This window comes from Capsicum annuum, chromosome 2 (genome assembly GCF_002878395.1).
Source record: "Capsicum annuum cultivar UCD-10X-F1 chromosome 2, UCD10Xv1.1, whole genome shotgun sequence".
NCBI lineage: Eukaryota > Viridiplantae > Streptophyta > Magnoliopsida > Solanales > Solanaceae > Capsicum > Capsicum annuum.
In genome coordinates, this window is record NC_061112.1 from 141401225 (window position 1) to 141423570 (window position 22346).

The 22346-nt window shown below is 32.3% G+C and overlaps 2 protein-coding genes across 3 annotated transcripts; both read left to right on the plus strand.

The window, feature by feature from the left end:
* Positions 1-874: 874 nt before the first annotated feature.
* On the plus strand, positions 875-8121 carry LOC107860041 (probable dolichyl pyrophosphate Man9GlcNAc2 alpha-1,3-glucosyltransferase). Of its 2 annotated transcripts, XM_016705235.2 has the most exons (6): positions 875-1589; positions 1734-1917; positions 2018-2125; positions 4511-4672; positions 7067-7319; positions 7431-8121. In XM_016705235.2, exons 1-6 carry the CDS (start codon positions 1192-1194, stop codon positions 7868-7870), a joined length of 1545 nt encoding a protein of 514 aa, XP_016560721.1. In that variant the 5' UTR covers positions 875-1191; the 3' UTR covers positions 7871-8121. The 2 variants fall into 2 exon arrangements, with proteins under 2 accessions (XP_016560721.1, XP_016560722.1); XM_016705236.2 differs by lacking the exon at positions 4511-4672.
* A 10493-nt stretch (positions 8122-18614) lies between these two features.
* On the plus strand, positions 18615-20974 carry LOC107860042 (3-ketoacyl-CoA synthase 5). The gene is made up of 2 exons (XM_016705237.2): positions 18615-19981; positions 20311-20974. The coding sequence occupies exons 1-2, from the start codon at positions 18715-18717 to the stop codon at positions 20532-20534; spliced, it is 1491 nt and encodes a 496-aa protein (XP_016560723.1). The 5' UTR covers positions 18615-18714; the 3' UTR covers positions 20535-20974.
* The last annotated feature ends 1372 nt before the right edge of the window (positions 20975-22346 follow it).

Sequence of the window (22346 nt, forward strand, 5' to 3'; positions counted from 1 at the left end):
AATAGTAAAATATTTTAATTTATAATTTTTTGACTTACTAACAAGTGTTTAGAAATACTTTTTTTAACATTTACCCAAATATTATTAAATATTTAAAATCAATTATAAATTAAAAGCTTAAAATAAACTAATCTAAGAAAATTAATAAGTTGAATAAAATAAGAAAAAAAAAAAGGCCCACAAAAATTACTATTCTCTCCATTTCATTTTATGTGATTGTAAATCATCTCATTAACAAGTGTAAAAAGAAAATTTTAACATTAGATTATTACTAATTAAATAGTAAGGTGATTCTTTTTAAACGAATTAAAAGAATATGTCACATAAAATAAAATGAAGAAAAATAATACAATGTCGACTATACCAATTATTGATGCCATGTTAAATGAATTTAATGAAAAAGAGTGAATGTAAAATTGAAAAATGACAAAAGTCGATGATTATCCATGTGTAACAAGATGATTCATCAAAGATGCAAAAATTTTTGATTGTGAGGATGGCCAAAAAAATTTATTCTCATATAATAGTAAAAATTTCTTTATTCGTCGTGTTGAATGTTTATATGTGAGAAAACTCATTATTGGGTAATCGGTTTAGGTCAAAGTTTTAACGAACTTTTCTTTTTATTGTCTATGATTTTGTTGGATATCTCAAACTAATAAATATGAGTTAATAATTTTATTTTTCTCCTTTTTAGTGATTGATTTCTCTTTCATAATTGTTTGCTTGATTTCAGCTTCTTCTAGATTTTAATGTGCAAAAAATAAAAAAAAAAAATCTCTCTTTCATAGTCATAATTTCTAAATTTTTATTTGAAGGTAAGTAATTTTATTCTTCTTTGTTTTAGTGATCGAGTCGATTGTTTTTTTATAGTTGCTTGTTTAACTTCCGCTTGTCTTAGATTTCATCGCGATGAGCCAAAAAAAGCTCTCCTCCTTTCAGGGTAATAGATACCAATTTTATTTGTTTTAATTTTAAAAGTAAAGTAATTTATAACATTATTAAATCCTAAATTATTTTCTAATAAAATATAGTCAATGTACAACATAACGGCTTTTAACCCCCAAATTTTGTTATAGGAGCAGCCCGAATTCGTTTTCGGGTTGATGCAATTCTCCTCCCGCCGTCATTGCGACTCCGGCCCATCGGAATTGAGCTCCGACTTTCCATTTTCCCTCTCCGGTGAGTGAAATGGAGAAGAAGAAGAAAGCAACGAAGCCAACACGCGACGATTCGGAATCCAATATCTGGTCATTTGTTACTCAAAGAGGCACTACAGCTTCCTTCATTTGCATCACTCTCTTTGCTATTTTGGTCCGAATTGCAGTATCAATTCACCCGTATTCAGGCGCCGGAACTCCACCTAAGTATGGAGATTACGAAGCTCAACGGCATTGGATGGAGATCACACTTAATCTACCTGTTAAAGAATGGTACCGGAATAGTACTGTTAATGATCTGAAATATTGGGGTCTAGATTACCCTCCTCTTACAGCGTATCAGAGCTATATTCATGGACTTTTTCTCAGATATTTTGATCCACAGTCAGTCGAACTCTACACTTCCCGCGGTTACGAGTCTTATATTGGGTATGTCGTGGTAGATCCATTTCAAAGTTTTGATATTTTGGGAGTATGAACTAATTTGATCTGTCATTGTGTTGGTTGTTTGATGCAGAAAATTGTTGATGCGACACTAATTTGATCTGTCACTGTGTTGGTTGTTTGATGCAGAAAATTGTTGATGCGATGGACGGTGTTATTATCTGATGTGCTAATATTTTTTCCTGCTGTTATTTATTTTGTTATTGTGTATTACTCTGGTGTTCACAACGGATCGAAAAGTGGTATGTTGTGGCACTTTGCCATGATTTTGTTGAATCCATGTCTCATCTTGATTGATCATGGTCATTTTCAGGTACTATATTTTTCATGGTCTGGGATTTGTCAGTTGGATTTGAAATGTGTTTATGTTTGTTTGAATGCTTTGGTTTTTTATTCAATTTATTTGATGACAGTACAATTGTATTAGCTTGGGGTTTACTGTTGCTGCAGTTGCTGCAATCTTATCTGATAGAGACATTGCTGGTTCGATCTTGTTCACACTTGCTCTTAACCATAAACAGGTACCGTTCTTTCTATACGTATATATCCCTACCAATGAAGCAAATTTGGACATTATATACGCATGCTAAATTGTGAACGTGCAAGTTAACTTTTCATTTCGTGGTGGAAAGCTAAGGTATACAGTACTATGAATGTCACAAACCTAGTGTCTCGTGGCACTCGATTAGCTTGAGAATTATCCTTGACCATGTAAATAGAATACATCCAACAGCCTCAACCAGGGCTGCTTGCAGAAAGGGAAGAAAGTGCAACGATGGAGGTCCTAATAGACATGTATACCAAAGTGCAGTAGACATGTTGGACTAAGTGATAAAGATTAAGCCTTTAGGGTTTGCTTTGAGCTACCCCACGTATATTCTACTACATACATGAGAAAGTTTCTGAGGTAACTTCCAGTTGATCCAATGTAGGACATATGGCTGTGTACCGAAGCTCCTGAATCAAGATCAGTTGGAGAAAGTATAATTCTCTTTAGGAAAAAGATCTTAACTTTTTTTCAGATGCCAATTAATTGACAGTCAAGTCACGTGCACTAAAAAGGAAGGAAGACTGGTAGAGTTCCCCAAAGTGCTTGGGAAACTCAGATCCAGTCAAGATTCGAACAAACTTGAGAAGCAAGGTGCATTTGCTGCTTAATAAGCAAACTTGTTTTGCATCTCCTCAAGATGACTTGAGTAGGCTTTTCCCTTTCTCTGCTGTTTGTGCTTGCCTCTCCATCTATGAATAAAAAAAGCCAGGGAGTTGTCCAGACTATTTTTAACAAGGGTAAGGTAATATGGTAAGTAAGAATATATAATGTAATTTGCTTTATGAGATCAATTTCTAGTAGGATTAAATTCATATCCATATAAATGTAGGCCAAAAAAGATTCACAAAGCTTTTAAGTTCTATTTTTCGTACTACGTCTGCTATTTTTTTTTATCAACAATAACAACATACCCCGTGTATTCCGACATAGTTGGGTCGGGGAGGGTAAAGTGTACGCTGTCCATACCACTACCTCAGGTGAAGTAGAGAGGTTGTTTCCGATAGACCCCCGGCTCAGGACAGATAACAATATAACAAACACAAAACCATAAAAGCATATAAAACTAATACAGTACGCAAATTAAACTAACACTGCTAGCTAACACAGGAAACAATACAACCCCAAGATAATATTATAAACTATCTATCCGAAATCATAAACATCACTCAAACACCACAAACAAGAAACTCTAGATGCAAACAAAGTACTCTTCCCTACTGTAACAGTCGCACTCCTACCCCCTAACCCTCAACCCTAATCCGCGTCCTCCACACCTTCCTATCAAGGGTCATGTCCTCCATAAGTTGTAACTGCTCCATATCATGCCTAATCACCTTCCTCCAATATTTTCTCGGCCTACCTCTACCCCACCTAAAACCATCCATAGCATACCTCCGTACTGGAGCATCCGAGCCCCTCCTCATCACGTTCTCGAACCAACGTAACCTCACTTCGCATTTCTTGTCCTCCACCGAAGTCACTCCCACTTCTCCCGAATAATCTCATTCCTAACCTATTTCTCCTGGTAAGGCACACATCCATTGCAACATCCTCATCTCCGCCACCTTCAACTTTTGGATGTGGGAGTTCTTAACTAGCCAACACTCCGCTTCATACAACATAGCGGGTCGGACTACCACTCTGTAGAACTTACCTTTAAGCTTCTATTTCAATGCATCACCTTGATGTGAATGTATTTGTGCTTTATAAGTTCACAATATTTTTCTTCTACGTGTTTGTTAGCATAAGTGACAAGTTTGAAATCTTGAATGGCTCTCAAGTTATAATAGGAGTTTAATCACCTAAACCTGTCCGATAGTGTCAAATGTTATGAGGGGAAGGTAGTACCCCATTCATATATTCTATTTGACACTTTATTTCATTTTTAATTCATTCCATAAAGATTGGTACCTTTTTTATAATTGAAAATGTCTAGTTCTAATATTTCCATTTTACCCTTTATGACACTTTCTTATATGAACGACATAGCATAGTTAAAACCAGAAGATTCTGAGGGCATTGTTGGTAACCTGGTATGTTGTGCATATTTGGCATATTTGCAAGTTTTTCTTTTTTAAACCTCGCGCTCAGACAAATATTTTCATATAAAAATCAAATGAGGGAACAATAATTACCTGGAATAGTATTTAGCTATGTGATTTTAAGTTGATGTTGAAGTAGTGAAATTATACCTTGCATGAGTAACTTGATTTGATGATAAACTTATGCCAAAAATCTGTTATCATGCTTGGCTATCTACTAGATTTACTGGGAGTTACTCTTTAACATTATTTGTGTTTGGTCCTTTGTTCTGTTGTATTATTCAAGTATTACTTACAGATCTTGATTTATGCAGATGAGTGCCTATTTTGCACCTGCATTTTTTGGCTATCTCTTTGGCAAATGCTTAAGGTGCCATAATCCCTTTCTTGAGGTTTTGAAATTGGGCTTGGCGGTGTTAGGAACATTCACGGTTCTTTGGTGGCCATATCTTTATTCTTTGGAAGCACCTTTCGAGGTAAAAGAATGGTGCTTTAAATTACAAGTACATTGAATCATGATTTACGTGTTTTAGGTTAGTGGTTAGATTGGTTTGGAAGATTGTTTCCAATATACTAAAATTTCCTCAGCTAATAGTTGGAGGAGTTACAATCGTTTTATATTTTTTTCAAAGTACAATTTCATGACTCGTGTGATGGCTTGCCTTGGTGAAGGGTGAGCTGAAGTTGTTTGAGGTAAATTAAGCTCACATCGAACTCTTTTTGTTTGTTCAAAAACCTAAGCAAGTAGGATGCCTTTTGAGCTCAATTTTGCTAAAATTATAAGGAAAGCAGAGGATATATACTTGTGTTAAAATCTTTCTGAGAAACAAGAAAAATGGAAAAAAAATTGAGAGAACACGTGATTTCTAATGTCTTAGGACATCTTTTTCTAGGCACATTGTACTACGTATATAGCTATATTTATGATGTCAGAGATTAACATTACATGACATTAAGTATGATTATGTTACATGTAACTATCTAATAATCTTATCATAAACATCTGCTTTATGTTAAAAATGGGGTGCAAAAGAAAGTCGCAATGCCAATATTAGTTTCTAGGTTTAATTGAAAATGGAGCTTTTCTTTCCAGAAAATTTAAATAGTGCCATTTTTCTGGTGAGATCTTCATTTGTAAAATTCAGTCTTTTCAAAATCCACCTCATGAACTATATCCCGAAGCCATCTCTATGCTAGTTTTGCTTGATATTTTTAATTATTTATAAGTTGAAGATTAGTGCAATTTAAAGCTCCTTAAACCCTCCTCCTTTTAGAAAATGGGTGACTGGTCTATACCATCCATCGCATCTTCCCTCCAGAGTAGAAATTAAGAAAAATTAGTACAGTATAACAAAATTAAAAAGAATTAAACAATTACTTGGTAGGGTATTATTCTTATTATGACACTTTGTTGCATGCTTTATTACGAGTTTGTTTACTGCTCTTTGATTATTATTCCTTGTGGGTGGCGTAGGTATGTACTGTCATCTTGTTTCATGCTTTATTAAGGATTTGTGTATTATTCCGTGTCTTGAGCCGGGTTCTACTTCTCCGGAGGTAGTGGTATGGACTGCGTACATCTTACCCTCCCAGACCCCACTATGTGGGAATATACTAGGTTTGTTGTTGTTGTTGTATATTCAATGAAAGAGATGTTAAAAGAATATATCTTTTTAATACTTTTATTTGCTTCTCACTCTCTCAAAGAGAGCGAACTACACTCTCTGTACCACCTCACCATCCAGGGAAGTATATATTTACTAGTTCTATAGAAGAATGAGAAGGACTGCAGGAGCATATAATGGGATTTCGTATATTAGATATATGAGCAACAACTTATTAGTAGTAACTGGCAAAGGTACAGGAGGAATATTCTAATAAGAAGTCTGGTTTTTGCATGGATCAGAGGAGATGTTTTGAGTGAATGGGTAAACTGGTAAGATGATCATATTCTGGGTCTACTGATTTGAGGTTTTACTTGTCTGTGGAATGAGGAATCCAGCTGAGTGTTTCTCCTTTGTTTTGGATTTCTCATGAAAGTTCACCTAGTTAATATTTTCTGTTGTCTGGGTGTATTTCTTGAGGTTCATGGGGGGGAGGATTTGGTGGATAACACATTGAAGAGTAAAGAACTAGAAGTTTAAATTGAGAGATAACTGTTGTGATTACTAAGAGCAAGCAATGCCTCTGTTGTAACTCGGTTGTAATCCAGTTCCACATCCTCTTGACCCACTTAGGAGTTAGGTCATATCAAAATCAAATGCCTAGATGTTTCAAAGGTCAAGTGAACGTATCATTGAAGTCTTTTACAAATTTGTATTTTTCGACAGTGGTGCTACCTGGTTAGCTTGCGTTCAAATTAACTGTTCCACCGAGTACTTGCTACCTCCTACTAACACAAGTATTAGGTAACTCTCCCCATCAAGGCTTAGGCAGGTTGCAAGAATTCACTAGCCTTTTTGCCGCTGGTGGTGTTTAAACTCTGGTCTCTCACGATTTCCGTCCTACTTTATTGATTGCTAGGTGGCATCCTTGGATTACCCAATTTTTACTATGGCAATTAAATAATTAAACTTCAGGAATTTTGAGCTATAGCTTTTAGTTTTTAAAACGTAGTTCGGGAGATTGTTAATATTGTTAATACACCCTCATAATCACAATGACACGAAATTTCTAACCTGATTGTATTATTTTTCCAGATTTATCAGAAACATTTTACCTTACACCCACTCCTTTACACTTATGTCTTCTTTTCTAAATGGAAATAGCCGACCTGATTGGGGATTGAGTCCTCGTCCATCTTGTTTGGCAAAGATTTCCATCATAATACACGAGATTATTGACTCAGTTTCTTTTGATGCTCGATGCAGGTTCTTTCCCGCTTAGCTCCTTTTGAGAGGGGAATATACGAAGATTATGTGGCCAACTTCTGGTGTACCAGTTCAGTCATTGTGAAGTGGAAGAGATTGTTCAGTACCCAAGCACTAAGGATTCTTAGTCTTGTTTCAACTGTTTCCACATGTCTGCCCTCAATGCTGCTGCTAATAATGGCACCGAGCAGAAGAAACTTCCTGTTTGGACTGCTCAGCAGTGCTTTATCATTCTACTTCTTCTCATTTCAAGGTACAACTTACCGATTTGATTCCCTTATCTGGCCATGCATCTCTACTTATGTGATTGTACTTCTCGCGTCTCGGGATAACTCTAATTGATGCTTTTTGTTCTGAATTGCAGTTCATGAGAAATCTATTCTGCTGCCTCTTCTTCCAGCAAGCTTCTTGGCGATTGATGAGCCTCTTATTTTTCGCTGGCTAACATATTTTGCCTTGCTCTCTATGTTCCCTCTTCTAAGGCGTGATGAATTGGTTCTTCCATATGTTGCTTTATATGGTCTCTTTGTCCTCCTGTACAATGCGCCTGTTCAAAGAGAAGCTACAAGGGAGACTCGCTCTCCTTTTACAACTTTAAAATATTTTCTCACTGCGTGCTCTCTTGTTCTGCATATTGTTTGCTTGATGGTAACTCCACCAAGAAGGTACCCTTTTCTGTTCGAGGCAGTAATGATGCTCCTCTGCTTCTCTCAGTTCTTTTTTATTTTTATGTACTCAAGCATGAAACAATGGGAGATTTTGAAGCTTTCCAGTCAAACAATTAGAGAAAAGAAAAATAGTTAGTACAATTGGTGATTTTCTTGGAGTACATTTTTGGGAGGGGCCATATAGTTTTCCTGTCAGAGAATTTGTAAATGAAAATTTTTAGTTTCATTTCCAAATAGGAAAAGATGCTTATACGTCAAGTCCCCAGAACACTTCTGATTTACCTTGTATGGTAGAACTTATAGGAGGCAAGTCTCCTATTTTATCTCATCTCTTGTAGATTTTGATTAGTCTTATCTCAATTTGTATTATTTTTCGAGTTACCTTTATTTCTTTGTCCCTAGCCCTGTTCAGCTGTTCTTTCTGATTACACCACCTTTGTGCGGGTTTATTCTCTTATATCTAAAATGAATGTTGGGTGCTGAATGTTCTACATCCAAGGAGATCAGACACTCGGTAGTAGAAAGTATTAGGAAATGAATACCCCTTAACCAAGTTAAACTTTCTGTAATGCATCTGATCATGCCTATATATAAGTTGATCTTTCTTTCCATATTTGTGGAACCAAGACATAACCACAAATAGAATAGCTTGAGTGATGGATGTCCCTTTTTTCCCCTTCGTGTCGGGGCTTGCCTAAGCTCTCTTCAAAGCTTCTATCTCTAGGAACATCTGTTAACTCTTTCATTTCTATGACCAATTGATAGTCCTGTGTTATGGCTTCGGATTGATGTGAACTGAACGAGAATAATCCATTATCCCTTTCACTTTGTGCGGCTAAATTGCATCCTTTCCGTTCATTGCGAAATGACTACAATCACAAGCAAGTGATATTTTTTCTTGTGGTGGGAGTCATTGATGAGTTTGTTTCTCATTCTCTTATTGAGGGATTCAGTTGGTTTGTTTCTCTATCTCTTATTTAGGGATTCAGTTGGTTTGTTGGTGTAGTTGCATGTGTGAACGTGTGTAGCTGCTCACATTTGGAAGTCAAATTGAGGCGGCTCAAGTAAGGAACTAGGGGTCGTTTGGTTGGTGGAATGGGATAGACAAGGATGTTCCATGCGATTATTTTATCACACCTTTCATATGGGATAACTTATCCCACTATTTTCGTATAAAATATTCCTGGGACTAAATCACTCCCATTACCAAACGTAGGATACAGTAATCTCATTGAATATTTCGAAATTATTATCCTTATCCCACCGATGAAACAACCCCTTAGAGACTGATGACCAATAGGATTTTTTGGAGTCCAGTTTGGTTTAGGTCATTTTCCATTTTGTTTCATTCAAAACAGCCATTATCAGATACCTTATCAAGTTAATCAATGTTCCTAGCTGTATTATTAGAAAAAGTTGAAAACTTAGGGGGCTTTAAAGAGGAAGCTGACTTCAACTGTCTTTCAAATTTTTCAGTTGGGAAGATTGTGTCTATTCATTGATTATTTCTTCTATTTTAAAAATATATTTTGGGTATGTTCGTATAGAAACGTGCACAGTGAAAGTTTATATCATTGATTCTGGTCTTTGAGTTATTTAATGTAGCAAAGGAATACATGGTAGAGGTTGTTTGGAACTTGTTTTGACCCATTTTTAAGTTTCATTTTTTATTAAAAATAAATAAATTACAACCAAGCCAAAATATGAAATTTCATAAAAGCTTTTACTAAAAGGGTTGACTTGCTTGCTATACCAAAAGAACCCCGTGGGGGTAGGGGCAATAAATATGACTAGCCATTAGCAGTATTATTGAAAGTGAACACATTTTTGTGTTGTACAGAAAGGGATATATATATATATAAATAAACAATGACGATCCACGTTAAGTGGTTGGGAGTTGGATACAACTCCAGTAGCTCACTTTTGCTCTTAATTTAATGTGTATTATTTGACCTAATTGGCGTTGACATGTCAAATCTTGCTGCTCTTACCCCACCTCGTCTCCTCTAATCAGGAGCGACGATGGTGGAGGGAGAATAGAGAATTGTAAATTAGCACGTTTGATTGCTTCATTATACCTTTCACTCTTTATAGGTCCCTCTTTATGTTACTTCTTCCGGCCCCAAATATTGTTACTATGGACTCAGTGCAATTTTAATTACCCTTTTGAGTAATTTATACAAATTTAACATAAATAGATTCTACTTTCACAATTTCTTCAATTATACATACATATCAAATCAAGCTGATCATTGATTGTAATGAGCACCCCAAAAGTAGGGGCAATGCAACGACGTTGAGAGTTAAATGTTTAGTCACCCACTATGATAGGCAGAGGCATATATAGCAGCAGCATGCATGCATTTATTGGGCCAGCAAAATTTGTTTGTAATTCATTCATTGTTGTTTTATATGAAATTTAATCAAAGAAGAGATGATTTTAATTTGAGGCGGGACGAATCGACTTCTTTCAAGAGATATTGCGTGTATACAAATCGGGGAAAAATACAAAAAATTCCCTTCAGGATACAACAAAACCCTTATTTATACGGTCCGTATATTTATAGAACTTAACAGACACACTTTTCAGAATAGTCATGTTGTTTCACGAACAGATGTGACCTCCATATACTAGACTTTCTAACAGCTATTTACCAGTTTGTAATATTTCTCATGATATAATGCATGCCTACCGGAGAGTATCCTATAAATATCTAGAAGTATTATGTGGCAATATATGCTGGTACTACCATTAAATAGTAGCTTCTACAGCCCATACTGGTTAGTTTTGTTGCTTTTTTTTTTTTTTTAACCTTTCTTTAGGCCTTTATTGCTGCAAGACCACAACATTAATTTGTATATTTGTTGACTTACATGTTGCGTTGATTAGAAGCAGCAGCAGAAAACTAGATAATTGTAAGTAAAGTAGCGGATGTGGAAGAGAGGACAACGACCCTAAAGGAAAATAACCAAAGATAATAGAACAATACTATCACAAGGAGAGTCGTGCGGAGGGATGGATGGAATCTCTCTACCCTTATAAAGAACCTTTCAGCAGAAAGCGTTTAAATCTCTCGTGATACGCCGTACACGAATATGAATTAGGTAAGCTAATAAATTTTGAATATCATATGGTTATACCGAAAAAAGAGAAACAATATTGCGATAAAACACTCGCATACAAATATTTCAAGAAGTTGGTTTAGTTGTTGATGTTGGCTAGAATAGAAACGAAAATAAAGATGATATCTAAGCAAGAATTAGGAAATGGGATAAGGTTATGTACACTTGATGGATATGAAGTTTTTGAATTTTGGATTAATAAAAAGTTATATAGTTACGTTGCTGTGGAGATTAAGTACGATTTGTCTTGAACTTTCTAAGAGGTATTTAATTAGAGGAACGTACAAAAAGAAAGATAAAATACAGCATTTTTCAGCATAATGCCAAAAAAAAAAAGACAATAAATTTGAACTCCTATACTATTTTTATTAAATGATATTTACATTGTGTGTTGAAATTAATTTGGAGAAAAGACAATTAAAGTTAAGGGTAGAATAGAAAAAAAGTTTTCTTTTTTTTCATATGTCAAAAATGATAAGTAAAAGTAGATTTACAATTAGAAAATTAATGACAAGTAAAAGCGAACGAATAAGTATTAGTTATAGATAATTTTTCAAGTTCATGCATGATGTGGATACGAACACTTTCTCCAAAATTAACAATTTGTTTTTGACTAAATTTCGAAAAAAACGAATGGGTCGTTATACATAAGTGAAATAATGATACATAAGCTAAGGGGACATTAAAGTAATAATAAGTTAGAGGAATAAAGTGTCATCTCTACTTTTAATATTTTAGTTATCCTATTATTCTGGATAGGCAAAGGGAAATGGTAAACTTGGAGGACCTTCGAGTTCATCGTAAGTTTTAATTGAACCAAACCCCTAAACCTAATGGGTCACTCACATATTTATTAATTTAAGACGATGATACTTAGGTTGATTGGTGTAATTTAATTCATTATATTTAACGTATAATTAAAGGGATTTATCACCAATCTAGCTGTAGAAATAACGATAGTTGTTGGTCCCTAGGGGTGGCTAAATTAAATGGCTATATGGTGTACTATTATTGATGGTTCAATCAATTGTTGAGAGAGACCCCCTAACGCATAGTAATTCTATACTGACAAAAGTGGAAAAATAATTTTCAGTCTTTAATTTCCTAGTTATTAAGTTTTTGCTTTTCTGGTATTCCTTTCGTCCATTTTTATCCGATCGGTATTTGCTTGGCACGTTTCTTAAGAAGTAATAAGTAAGATGATAATTTTACTACTCATATCACTCATCGGATAATATAAATTCAATGCACTCAAGAATGATCGGAGTTAATAATAAGGATAGGGAGAAATTAGATCTTAATTTTTTAAATTGAACAAATAAAAATAACATATTTTTAATAGAAAAGATGAGTAAAAATAAATAAAGGGAGTATTAATTGACAATTGTGAAATTACTAGTGATGCTAATTGAGTCTCAAATTTGACTACCATTTAGATATGGATAGGGATCTGGTCTACAATTAGCAGTAATTATAAAAGTTAAAAACCACACGAAAAAGCCAACTACTTGAACAAGAAAAGGGATATGCTATTAATTAATTAATTAATTTAATAGACATCATATCATGTTAATTTAGTGTTACATCCCTAATAAGATAAAGCGGTGGTTAATAAAAATAAACAAAGAGTAATAAATTCGTAAGGAGGATTCATGAAGGTTTATGTGGCAAGCTATATATGTCGAAGAAAGAATGACATTTTTTTTTTGTATCAAGCTGCTATATAATAGTTGAGTATTTGTTTACAGTTTATAGTTGATAGTGAATAGTGATATAAACTTGAGATGACAATATATATGTACTCCTTTTTTTTTTTTTTCATTTTTAGTTTTAATTTAAATATATTAATTTAATCAAAAAATAGATTTTAAGAAATAAAGGGAGATTTTTAAATTTATGTCTTTAAATTAAAGATATTAGAAATTCAGTTAATCTTATGATCTTAAACTTGCATGTAGAATAATGTTGAAATTGAAATAAACATTTAAATTAAAATGGAAAAGATACTTATATATAGAGAGAGTTAATCAAAAACAAAAAGACGATTAAATGCACATCCATGACCTTAGGTAAACTTTTACCTTGTTGATTTAAAATTTAATGGCTCAATTGATTGACTACGTAAACTTTTACTTTATTGGTATAAATTTACTCCCACCTTATAATTTCCTTTCCATTTCTTCCCTGCCCCATCTTTTTTTTGTTTTAAAAAAAAAGACCTTAGGATAACGCTTTCATTTGGAATCTTTATTCATGCAAAGACTCGACATTTTACATTTAAAAAGAGTTCGGTTTCCATATTTGTAAAGAAATTAACCTTATACATCTTCAAGTGCCACGTATGTCTTATTTTTACTGTTTTTAGCTTGAAGTAGAAATTTTTTAATTAATGTCAATCACCTCACCACCTGAAAATTTACGTATCCTCCCTTCATTTTTATTTATTCATTGCATCAAAAATAAATATTTATTTAATTTAAAGATCAAAAAATATTTTATATTTTAATACTTATTTTACTCTTATTATTAAGTACTATTATTTATTCCTAATTTCTAGATTATTTATAATAATTATAAATAATAGATATAGTAAAATTAATATTTTATTTAAAACATGAACGAATAACATTTTTGCAAATGTGTACACATTTTGAACCAACGATCAAAGGAATGCATATATATATATATTAAAATTAACATTTTATTTAAAATATGAACGAATAATATTTTTGCAAACGTGTACACATTTTGAACCAACGATGGAAGGCATGTATATATAGAGGATGCAAAATTAATAAAAGTAGGCAAATGTTAGTATATTTCTGTGGAAAACTCCTGTTTCCATTTTCTCGTCATGAATACTTTGTCCCTTGTATGTATTCAATGAAAAGAAAAAATGTTACATTGCTAGCAAAAACTTTATTCCTTTTTCCTATTGGTTGCTTTTTTCTGTTGTTTTCAGCTCTTGACATTTTCCAAATTAACTTCTCCAACACTATAATTTAGTAAAAAATAGTGCATTTTTTTCAATTCATTTTTCTTTTAAGTTTAAGTTATATGCACTATTTCTTTTAACTCCGTCATATTATTTTTACCTATTGTACCAAGTAATCTATTTTATTTTCAAGACTATAAATCTCCATTTCAATAAAGTTTATCTGCAAATATTTTTCGAGTAATCTAATAGTTGATATAAATTATATAGTATATTGATAGTGTACATGCAAGTGTATATAATTATTCTTAATTTCCTTCTTGCCTTTATTTTCCTATATATTTTGTGGTTTTGTTTGTTTAAAGTGAGAGAAAAAATTGGAAAAAAAATAAAATAAGGTCAAAATTTTCCAGTAAACACTTATGGAAACCTAACAAGAAGACCAATATGTCTTCTAGAAGCTGAAAAACAAATACTGAAGAAAACAAAACTATTGATTTTTTTTTTAAGCAACTTGTGTTTATTGTGGAGAAAGTAATTAAATAAAAGGAGGAAGAACGTAGATGAATTAGTAATAAGGAGAGGGAATTTAATAGTTCTGACTTGAATATTGATGGGAATAAATAATTCATTAGGGTTGGCGATCAGTACCTAGCGCATTCAAGTTTCACAACAGATATAATGCAATTGAAGAAAAAAGCCAATATTTTCATTTAATTTGTATTCCCAAGTTAAAAGATAAAATTAATTTTTTTTTTTTATTTTGGGTAAAACGGGGTATAATAAATCCTTGCGGTTTAAGCTTTTTTTGAATTCTGCATATAGCGGGAGTTTTGTGATTTTTTTTTAATTCTAGTTATAATTGTTCTTAAAGACTACATACACTTTAATTATATACTGAATATGTGTCATCATCACTGTATTTCTGCAAAATGAAGTTTGAAGAGGATAAAGTGTATGATGTCCGTACTACCTCAAAGGTGAGGTAAAGAAGTTGTTTTCGACAACCCCGGTTTAAGACAAAAACAATAGTAATAATAGATAGTAACAAAACTACAAATAGTAGAATAAATAATATTAGTACATATAATACTATACTAAATCCATCTGAAATAACAAACATCGTCAAAATTCTCGAGAATAAGAAATTATAGATATAGCACTATTGCGACCGCTAGTCAAAAATCTTTTTTATTTTAGTATATTGCTCAAGCAAATTATGCATCATAAATATTCCAATAAGTCAATGGTAGGGAGTTGGTGGACTTGTTCATAACTTATTCGCAGCACAAAATATTTACAACTTGTACGAAAGTTGTTGGTCATAATAATTACTACTACAACAATGGAAGATAACTTTTATTTTTTCTTTTCTGTGAAATTTTATTTATATTTTCAACTACGCAAGCAATAGTTTCAATAATCTAAAAACCATTTTATCATTTTGGTATTAATAAGTGTTTTAAGTAGAAATATATCTTTGTCATAGTGATTATTAGCTAGTCATATGGCCAACTTGAATGGCCCAATTTTTGCAATTTGTAACTTAATAGCAACATATACAGAAAGAGGAATATCAAGATCATAATAAACTGTTGAGTCGTTGAGGATTATGACTAGTCATAAGTTAATAACATGGTCATTAATTGAAACACTTAGTCATCCCATAAAACTTTTTTTTTTTTTTTTTTAATTTCTTTTGATTCATCGGTTCAAAGCTGAATGTACATCTATTAATTAATCAGCCAAAAAAATGGTCTCGCCCGAAGCAAATCTTCGTACATCTATTATTGATTTGTGGTGTTCTTTTTCTTTTTTTACACAAAAAAAAAAAGAAAAAGAAAAAAAAAGAATTAGTATATCTTGGTTAAAAGGTGGACTTTGTTTTTATATGTTGACAATTGACTCATTTTATCAAAGTAAGATAGATTTGAAAGTACATATCCAAATAATTAAACAGGGACCAGAGTATCAGACAATAATATAAATTATACCGAAATAAAAAGAAAGTTGGACCCAACACTTTAGAGTTTAAGTAAATTTTGAAGAGCAAAGTAATTAACTATTGCTCAATTAACATAGTAATTTCACAAATAAAATTTTACGCAGACTTTATTTCTATCACATATAGAAAAGAAAGAGACTGATTTAGATGTATCTTTCAATGATATAATGTTTCTGCTGCTGCAAACCTAACATCTACTTTGCTACTTCCTCTTGTGTCTAGTAAGTACGTAGTATTAATTTTCATTGTAATTTCTTTATCTGGGACATACACGTGTCAACATAAACATATGTGCATGCTAATATTTGTAATAAAACAATCTTTTTAAGATGGTACTATAAGTAATTAGGAGTGATTGATTAACCAAATAGCTTAAATGCGTGTAGCTTTAATTAACTAATACCATATTCATAGTTAGAAGCAAACATAAAGTTATTTAGGTACTCATTGTTTTGCATTCTGTTGACTTGTATTACCAAATGACATCTAGAATTGACTAAAGATAGTATTCCATATAAGATTAATAATATCCACCACAAAAGCGCTGCGTAGTTACTAATAAAAGCAAAACCAAGTTTAAATAAAGAAATAACAACAATGAATTAATATATTTCACTAAGATGTGCATAGTACTTTGATTTATTTATGCCCATCCAAGTTTATTTTTGTACCAATTTTGGGAGAACTATATTCGCCAAAAATAAATTGTACACTAACAAATGATTGCATTGCATATGAAAAAAGCTAAGAGTCGACACTGTTAGCTCAATAGATTAATGTTTAGCTGTACTGAATTTAATATAGGAAGGTAATGGTCACAACCCAACTTACAACTACCCCAACTGTTTACATTTTTGCTTCAATCTCTAATATGATTAAAACCTTGATTGGAATTAATGGTACGTAATGTGTCGATATCAGAACCTTAGCTGATAATAATGTGATATTTAGTCATATTTGGGGGGCAAACTGCTTTTAATGTCAATATTTAATAAGAAAGTAACTCGACGTTATGTCCTCCAAAATACTGAAAATGCAATAACTAAGTATTTTCCTCAGACCCTTTGTTCTAAATTTTTGGATGTATTCTGAAGATCAAGATTTTTTTTGAACTACAACTTTTCTAATCTTAAGGGATATATTACCTATTCTACAGTGAAAGTAGAAGGGAAAATACCAAATAAATAAATACATTAGGTAAAAAACATACCAGATCATGTATGATGCATGTCTGGAATTTTTTAAGTGTTTGAATAAGTTGATAATAGAGAGTTAATGCTACATATGGGCCAGAAATTTTATTTGTTATACTTAATTTTATATCTTTAAATTATGGTCACTGCTCCTTTTGCAAACTTAGAAAACATTGACATATTCATACTTGTTTTGTTTCAATTCTTTGGCTAATAGTCCAAAAGAAAAGAGTTTTTTTAATTTAATAATAAAAAAGGGAACGTTGAAGTTAGAGCATTAACCTTGGAACACAAGATTATGGATATGATTGTGGTTCACTACTTCAAACTGAAGCCTTATCTTTCCACTAATAGAATAAATTATACTCCCCCTGTTTCATTTTAACTAGCCCTCTTTTTAAAAATATTTGTTTCAATTTAATTGTTCCTTTAATAAAATCAAAAGAATTTTAATATGTTCTTCTAATAATACCCTTTATCATTAAATGACTAAACAAATTGTATAACTCAAATTTATATTTTTAAAGCATAATTAATAAGGTTAATTTGATAAAGTAGATCCTTAATAAATATTTTTCTTAATGTGTGTTTCAAGTCCATAGGGGCTAATTAATACAAAACGGAGAGAGAATATTGAATTAGGTGTTTAAAGGATCATATACTCCCTCCATCCCAAATTGAGATGGCACATTGATTAAGAAAAATAATTAATAACATGGCTAGTTTACTATAATATCCCTATTAAATGATGTTTATATTTTAATTTGAAAAAAAAAAAAGTAATTAATTCAAAGGGTAAAACATGAAAAAAAAAATTTTCTCTTCTTGATTAATGAAAAAAGATAAGTAAAATGAGAAATCAAATTAGAAAATTTGGGATGGATAATTTGAGAGGGAGGGAGTAGTAAATTACTACTATTTCGGTCTAGATGATCCTGCATGCTCCTTAAAAAAAGACATTTAATATGTCTTAATTATAAGAGTACTTGTGTGAAGAATTACTTACATGCCTCTTACTACTCCTTATATGTCTTATTAACATGCACGGATTTGAACAGTAGGAAAAAGTTATTGTACTATACGTGACTTTATATTTTTCTAAGACGTCAAATATTTTGATGAGATAAATCCAGCTTGATTATGCAATATGTATTTGGTACTGCAGGAAGTTATAATAATAACACAATTATTTTAGAAATTATTAAACAAAAAAATAATAGTAATAATTACTCTAAGCTCGAAATCAAATAATTATAATGTGTAAAGTTTATGACGTACATCACCATATATCCAAAGGTAATAATTTATTCTTTTAGTACCAGATAAGTTTGATTAATTTTTTCATTCTTAAAGATTACAGAAACCTTTCTTTAGTAAAATATGTTTGTTTAATTACACACGTTAGAGTAAACTCCAGCTCGTTAAACCATAGGGCATAGGCATACCGTATATATCTCAATTTTAACAAAATAATAGGAAAATGACGAATATTAGTTTCTAAAATCATAGAGATCAGAAATGAAAAAATTCCAGCTAAGAGGAAGTTGTTACATTAAATCTTCCCATCTGCCCCTCTATTCATTTAATTTCTTTGCCCCTCTCATTTTACTCTTTAAATTCCCACCAATCTTGGCTTACTATTGTCTTAGCAACAATCAAGCAATTTCCTTCCCTTCTTTCCCTCCTTAAAAAAAAAATTCATTCATTTTTTGTTTGCTGCAAAAATGCCAGAACCACTCCCAAATTTCTCAAACTCTGTCAAGTTTAAATACGTGAAACTTGGGTACCAATACCTTGTGAATAATTTTCTTACTTTCTTGATTGTCCCCATAATGGCTGCTCTCATTATTCAGGTACTAAAATTAGGCCCTGAAGAAATACTAAGTATTTGGAATTCACTTCACTTTGATGTCCTCCAACTACTATGCTCTTCTTTCCTCATCATTTTCATAGCCACAGTTTACTTCATGTCTAAACCAAGATCCATCTACTTAGTCGATTATTCGTGTTACAAGGCCCCCGTCACTTGTAGAGTGCCCTTCTCAACTTTCATGGAACATTCACGTTTAATCTTGAAGGACAATCCCAAAAGTGTCGAGTTCCAAATGCGTATTCTTGAAAGGTCAGGTCTTGGTGAAGAAACCTGTTTGCCACCAGCTATTCATTACATCCCTCCAACGCCAAATATGGAAACAGCTAGAAATGAAGCTGAAGTTGTCATATTCTCTGCTATTGATGACTTGATGAAGAGAACAGGTCTTAAGCCCAAAGATATCGATATTCTTATCGTTAACTGCAGCTTGTTTTCTCCAACCCCATCTTTATCTGCTATGGTTGTGAACAAGTACAAGCTGAGAAGCAACATAAAAAGTTACAACCTTTCTGGTATGGGATGTAGTGCTGGTTTAATTTCAATTGATTTGGCCAGGGACCTTCTCCAAGTGTGGCCAAATTCATGTGCTTTAGTTGTTAGCACTGAGATTATTACTCCCAATTATTACCAAGGCTCGGAGAGAGCAATGTTACTTCCAAATTGTTTGTTCAGAATGGGGGGTGCTGCTATACTTTTGTCCAACAAGAGGAAAGACAGAAGGAGAGCTAAGTACAGATTAATGCATGTGGTGAGAACACATAAAGGTGCTGATGATAAGGCATTTAGATGCGTGTTTCAACAAGAAGATCCACAAGGGAAAGTTGGTATTAACCTTTCAAAAGACCTTATGGTTATAGCAGGGGAAGCTTTGAAATCCAATATTACTACCATTGGTCCTTTGGTTCTTCCAGCCTCTGAGCAACTTCTTTTCTTGTTCACTCTCATTGGAAGGAAAATTTTCAACCCCAAATGGAAAGCTTATATTCCTGACTTCAAACAAGCATTTGAGCACTTTTGCATCCATGCTGGTGGAAGGGCTGTGATTGATGAGCTTCAGAAGAATCTTCAGTTATCTGCTGAGCATGTTGAGGCTTCAAGAATGACTCTCCATAAATTTGGTAAGCACAACTTTTAAATGCTCACTTGGTTATATTATGTTTCAACACACCCCCTCACAAGGGTGGTGTCAGAAGCATAGTATTTAGAGTTTACCAGTTCTGAATTCTAGAAAAGATAGTTTTTAGACACAAATACAAGATCTGAGTCAAAGCTATTGAGTTCTGCCGAATTTGTGAGCAGAAGAGTAATTTTGCTCCCTTCCTGTGTTTCTATATCTGATTCTTTTTCATAGACCGATGAACATACACATGAATATTTTTTTTTAATCAAATGCATTGTTAGATTTTGAGCGCACATTTAATTATTTAATTATATTATGTGTAAACAGGTAACACATCATCGTCTTCACTATGGTACGAGTTGAGTTACATTGAGGCGAAAGGAAGGATGAGAAAAGGTGATAGAATTTGGCAAATAGCATTTGGAAGTGGATTCAAGTGCAACAGTGCAGTATGGAAGTGCAACCGTACAATCAAAACACCAACTGATGGACCATGGGAAGATTGCATTGATAGGTACCCAGTGTTCATCCCAGAAATTGTGAAGCTGTAACAATTTAATTTAACACATGACCCCTTTAAATCCAAACCTATATATTCAACAAAAAAAAAAAAAAAAAGATTTAAAAAAATAAATAAAAAAGGGATATTAGGGGTAGTGTTGTTAAATTGAGCGAGTTCATCTTTTGTTAAATTAAAGTGCATTAGAAATGTGTGATTCAGGTTTATCTTTCTCAACAGCTGGAGTAGTGTTTTTTATTGGCTACTTGTAAAATGGTAGTTGGTCAAATGTCTGCAACATACATACCATTTGCATTTAGTTTTAGGGTATAGTATTTATTACTGTACGTCCCGAAAAGCTGTATAATTATTTATTTTTCTCAGCTACTACGAATTTATATCGTGTACTGTACTCTCCCTCCTTTCATATCAACAGTTATAAATGTTGAAATCGTATACACGAAAGCAAAAAAGATAACTGTTTTCATTGAATATCGTGCCATTCTTTATTCTCTAAATGTCTTACCAATCTTTTACTTCATCAAAAGCAATGAAATTGATTTCAGTTGAATCTACAGCACTCGCCAAATTCTTTGTTCTCTAAATGTCTTACCATGCATGAACTAGCTATAATTAATACGAGCTACATGGTGCACAGGGACCACGTAGCTCTACTATTGCGATAAATAATTAAGTAGCCAGCATAGCTGCCAAACGCCATGAATGGCCGGGCTACTTGTCACCCAACATTTACGACATGCATGGGAGCAAAGTGCAAACACTGACTATACTCAAACAGACTCAAATATCAAAGCAATAATTAAAATCATTCAGTAAATTTAGTTTAACTGATGAATCTAATTATACTACTCCTATAATATTACTATAATATATGAAAGAACAACTATTATTTATTTTAATTATTGGGTAATTCATATGATATTAATGGGTGATATATATTGTATTGTGGTGATTATACAATTATTTATTTCAATTATTGGGTGATTCATATGTTATTAATGAACAGTAATAGTGTAGTTAGTGTAGGAAACAAAAGTAATAATATTTTTTTAAAAAAGACTAAAAGCAGAATTGAAACATAATTAAAATTAAATCTAAAAAAATCAGACGAAAAAAGAGAAAAAAGATCAAAAAACATATCTTTCATAATTAAAGATGAAAAGGAGAAACATAATTAAAACACCTAAATTAAATCTAAAAAAAGAGAAAAATTAGATATCTTTTCTTAAATAAAAGAATACAATGAATAAAAGAGAATCTATTATTTCCTTAAATAAATATCTTGTTAATTTCAAATGTATCACTTTTTTATATGTATCACCATTTCAAAAAATCGGGATAAAATGTAATTAACAAAACAATCGAGATTTTATATAATATCACTTAAAGATTTAGGGATTTATGTAAGTTACCCATAAAAAAATTACACAAAACCACAAATCTAAGAGACCTTATTCCCAAAATCTCTTACTTTTCAAATAATTACTTAAAATTCCAAATTTAATATTTTACTCTTGATACAATGAAATGTAATGGTATGTGTTTGTTAGTATAATCTTAACCTATTTATTAGACATTAAACAATTTGTTAGGCTGAAATCTTGATATTGGGTTATTCTTTGCTGGAATATTGCCAGACTAGCCCAAGAACATTTTAGGGTCCATTTCATGAGTTGCTTGAAGAATAATGTGGACTTAGACTCTGCTGAATTACAATGGTAAAAGTTCAAAATCATCCACGTTCGAAGCCATATGTTCTTGTAAATCACCCGTTGATTACCTTTTCGGTTTGATTAGGCTGAACTTTTTAGTATTAAAATTAAAATCTAATTTGGGTGTGTTT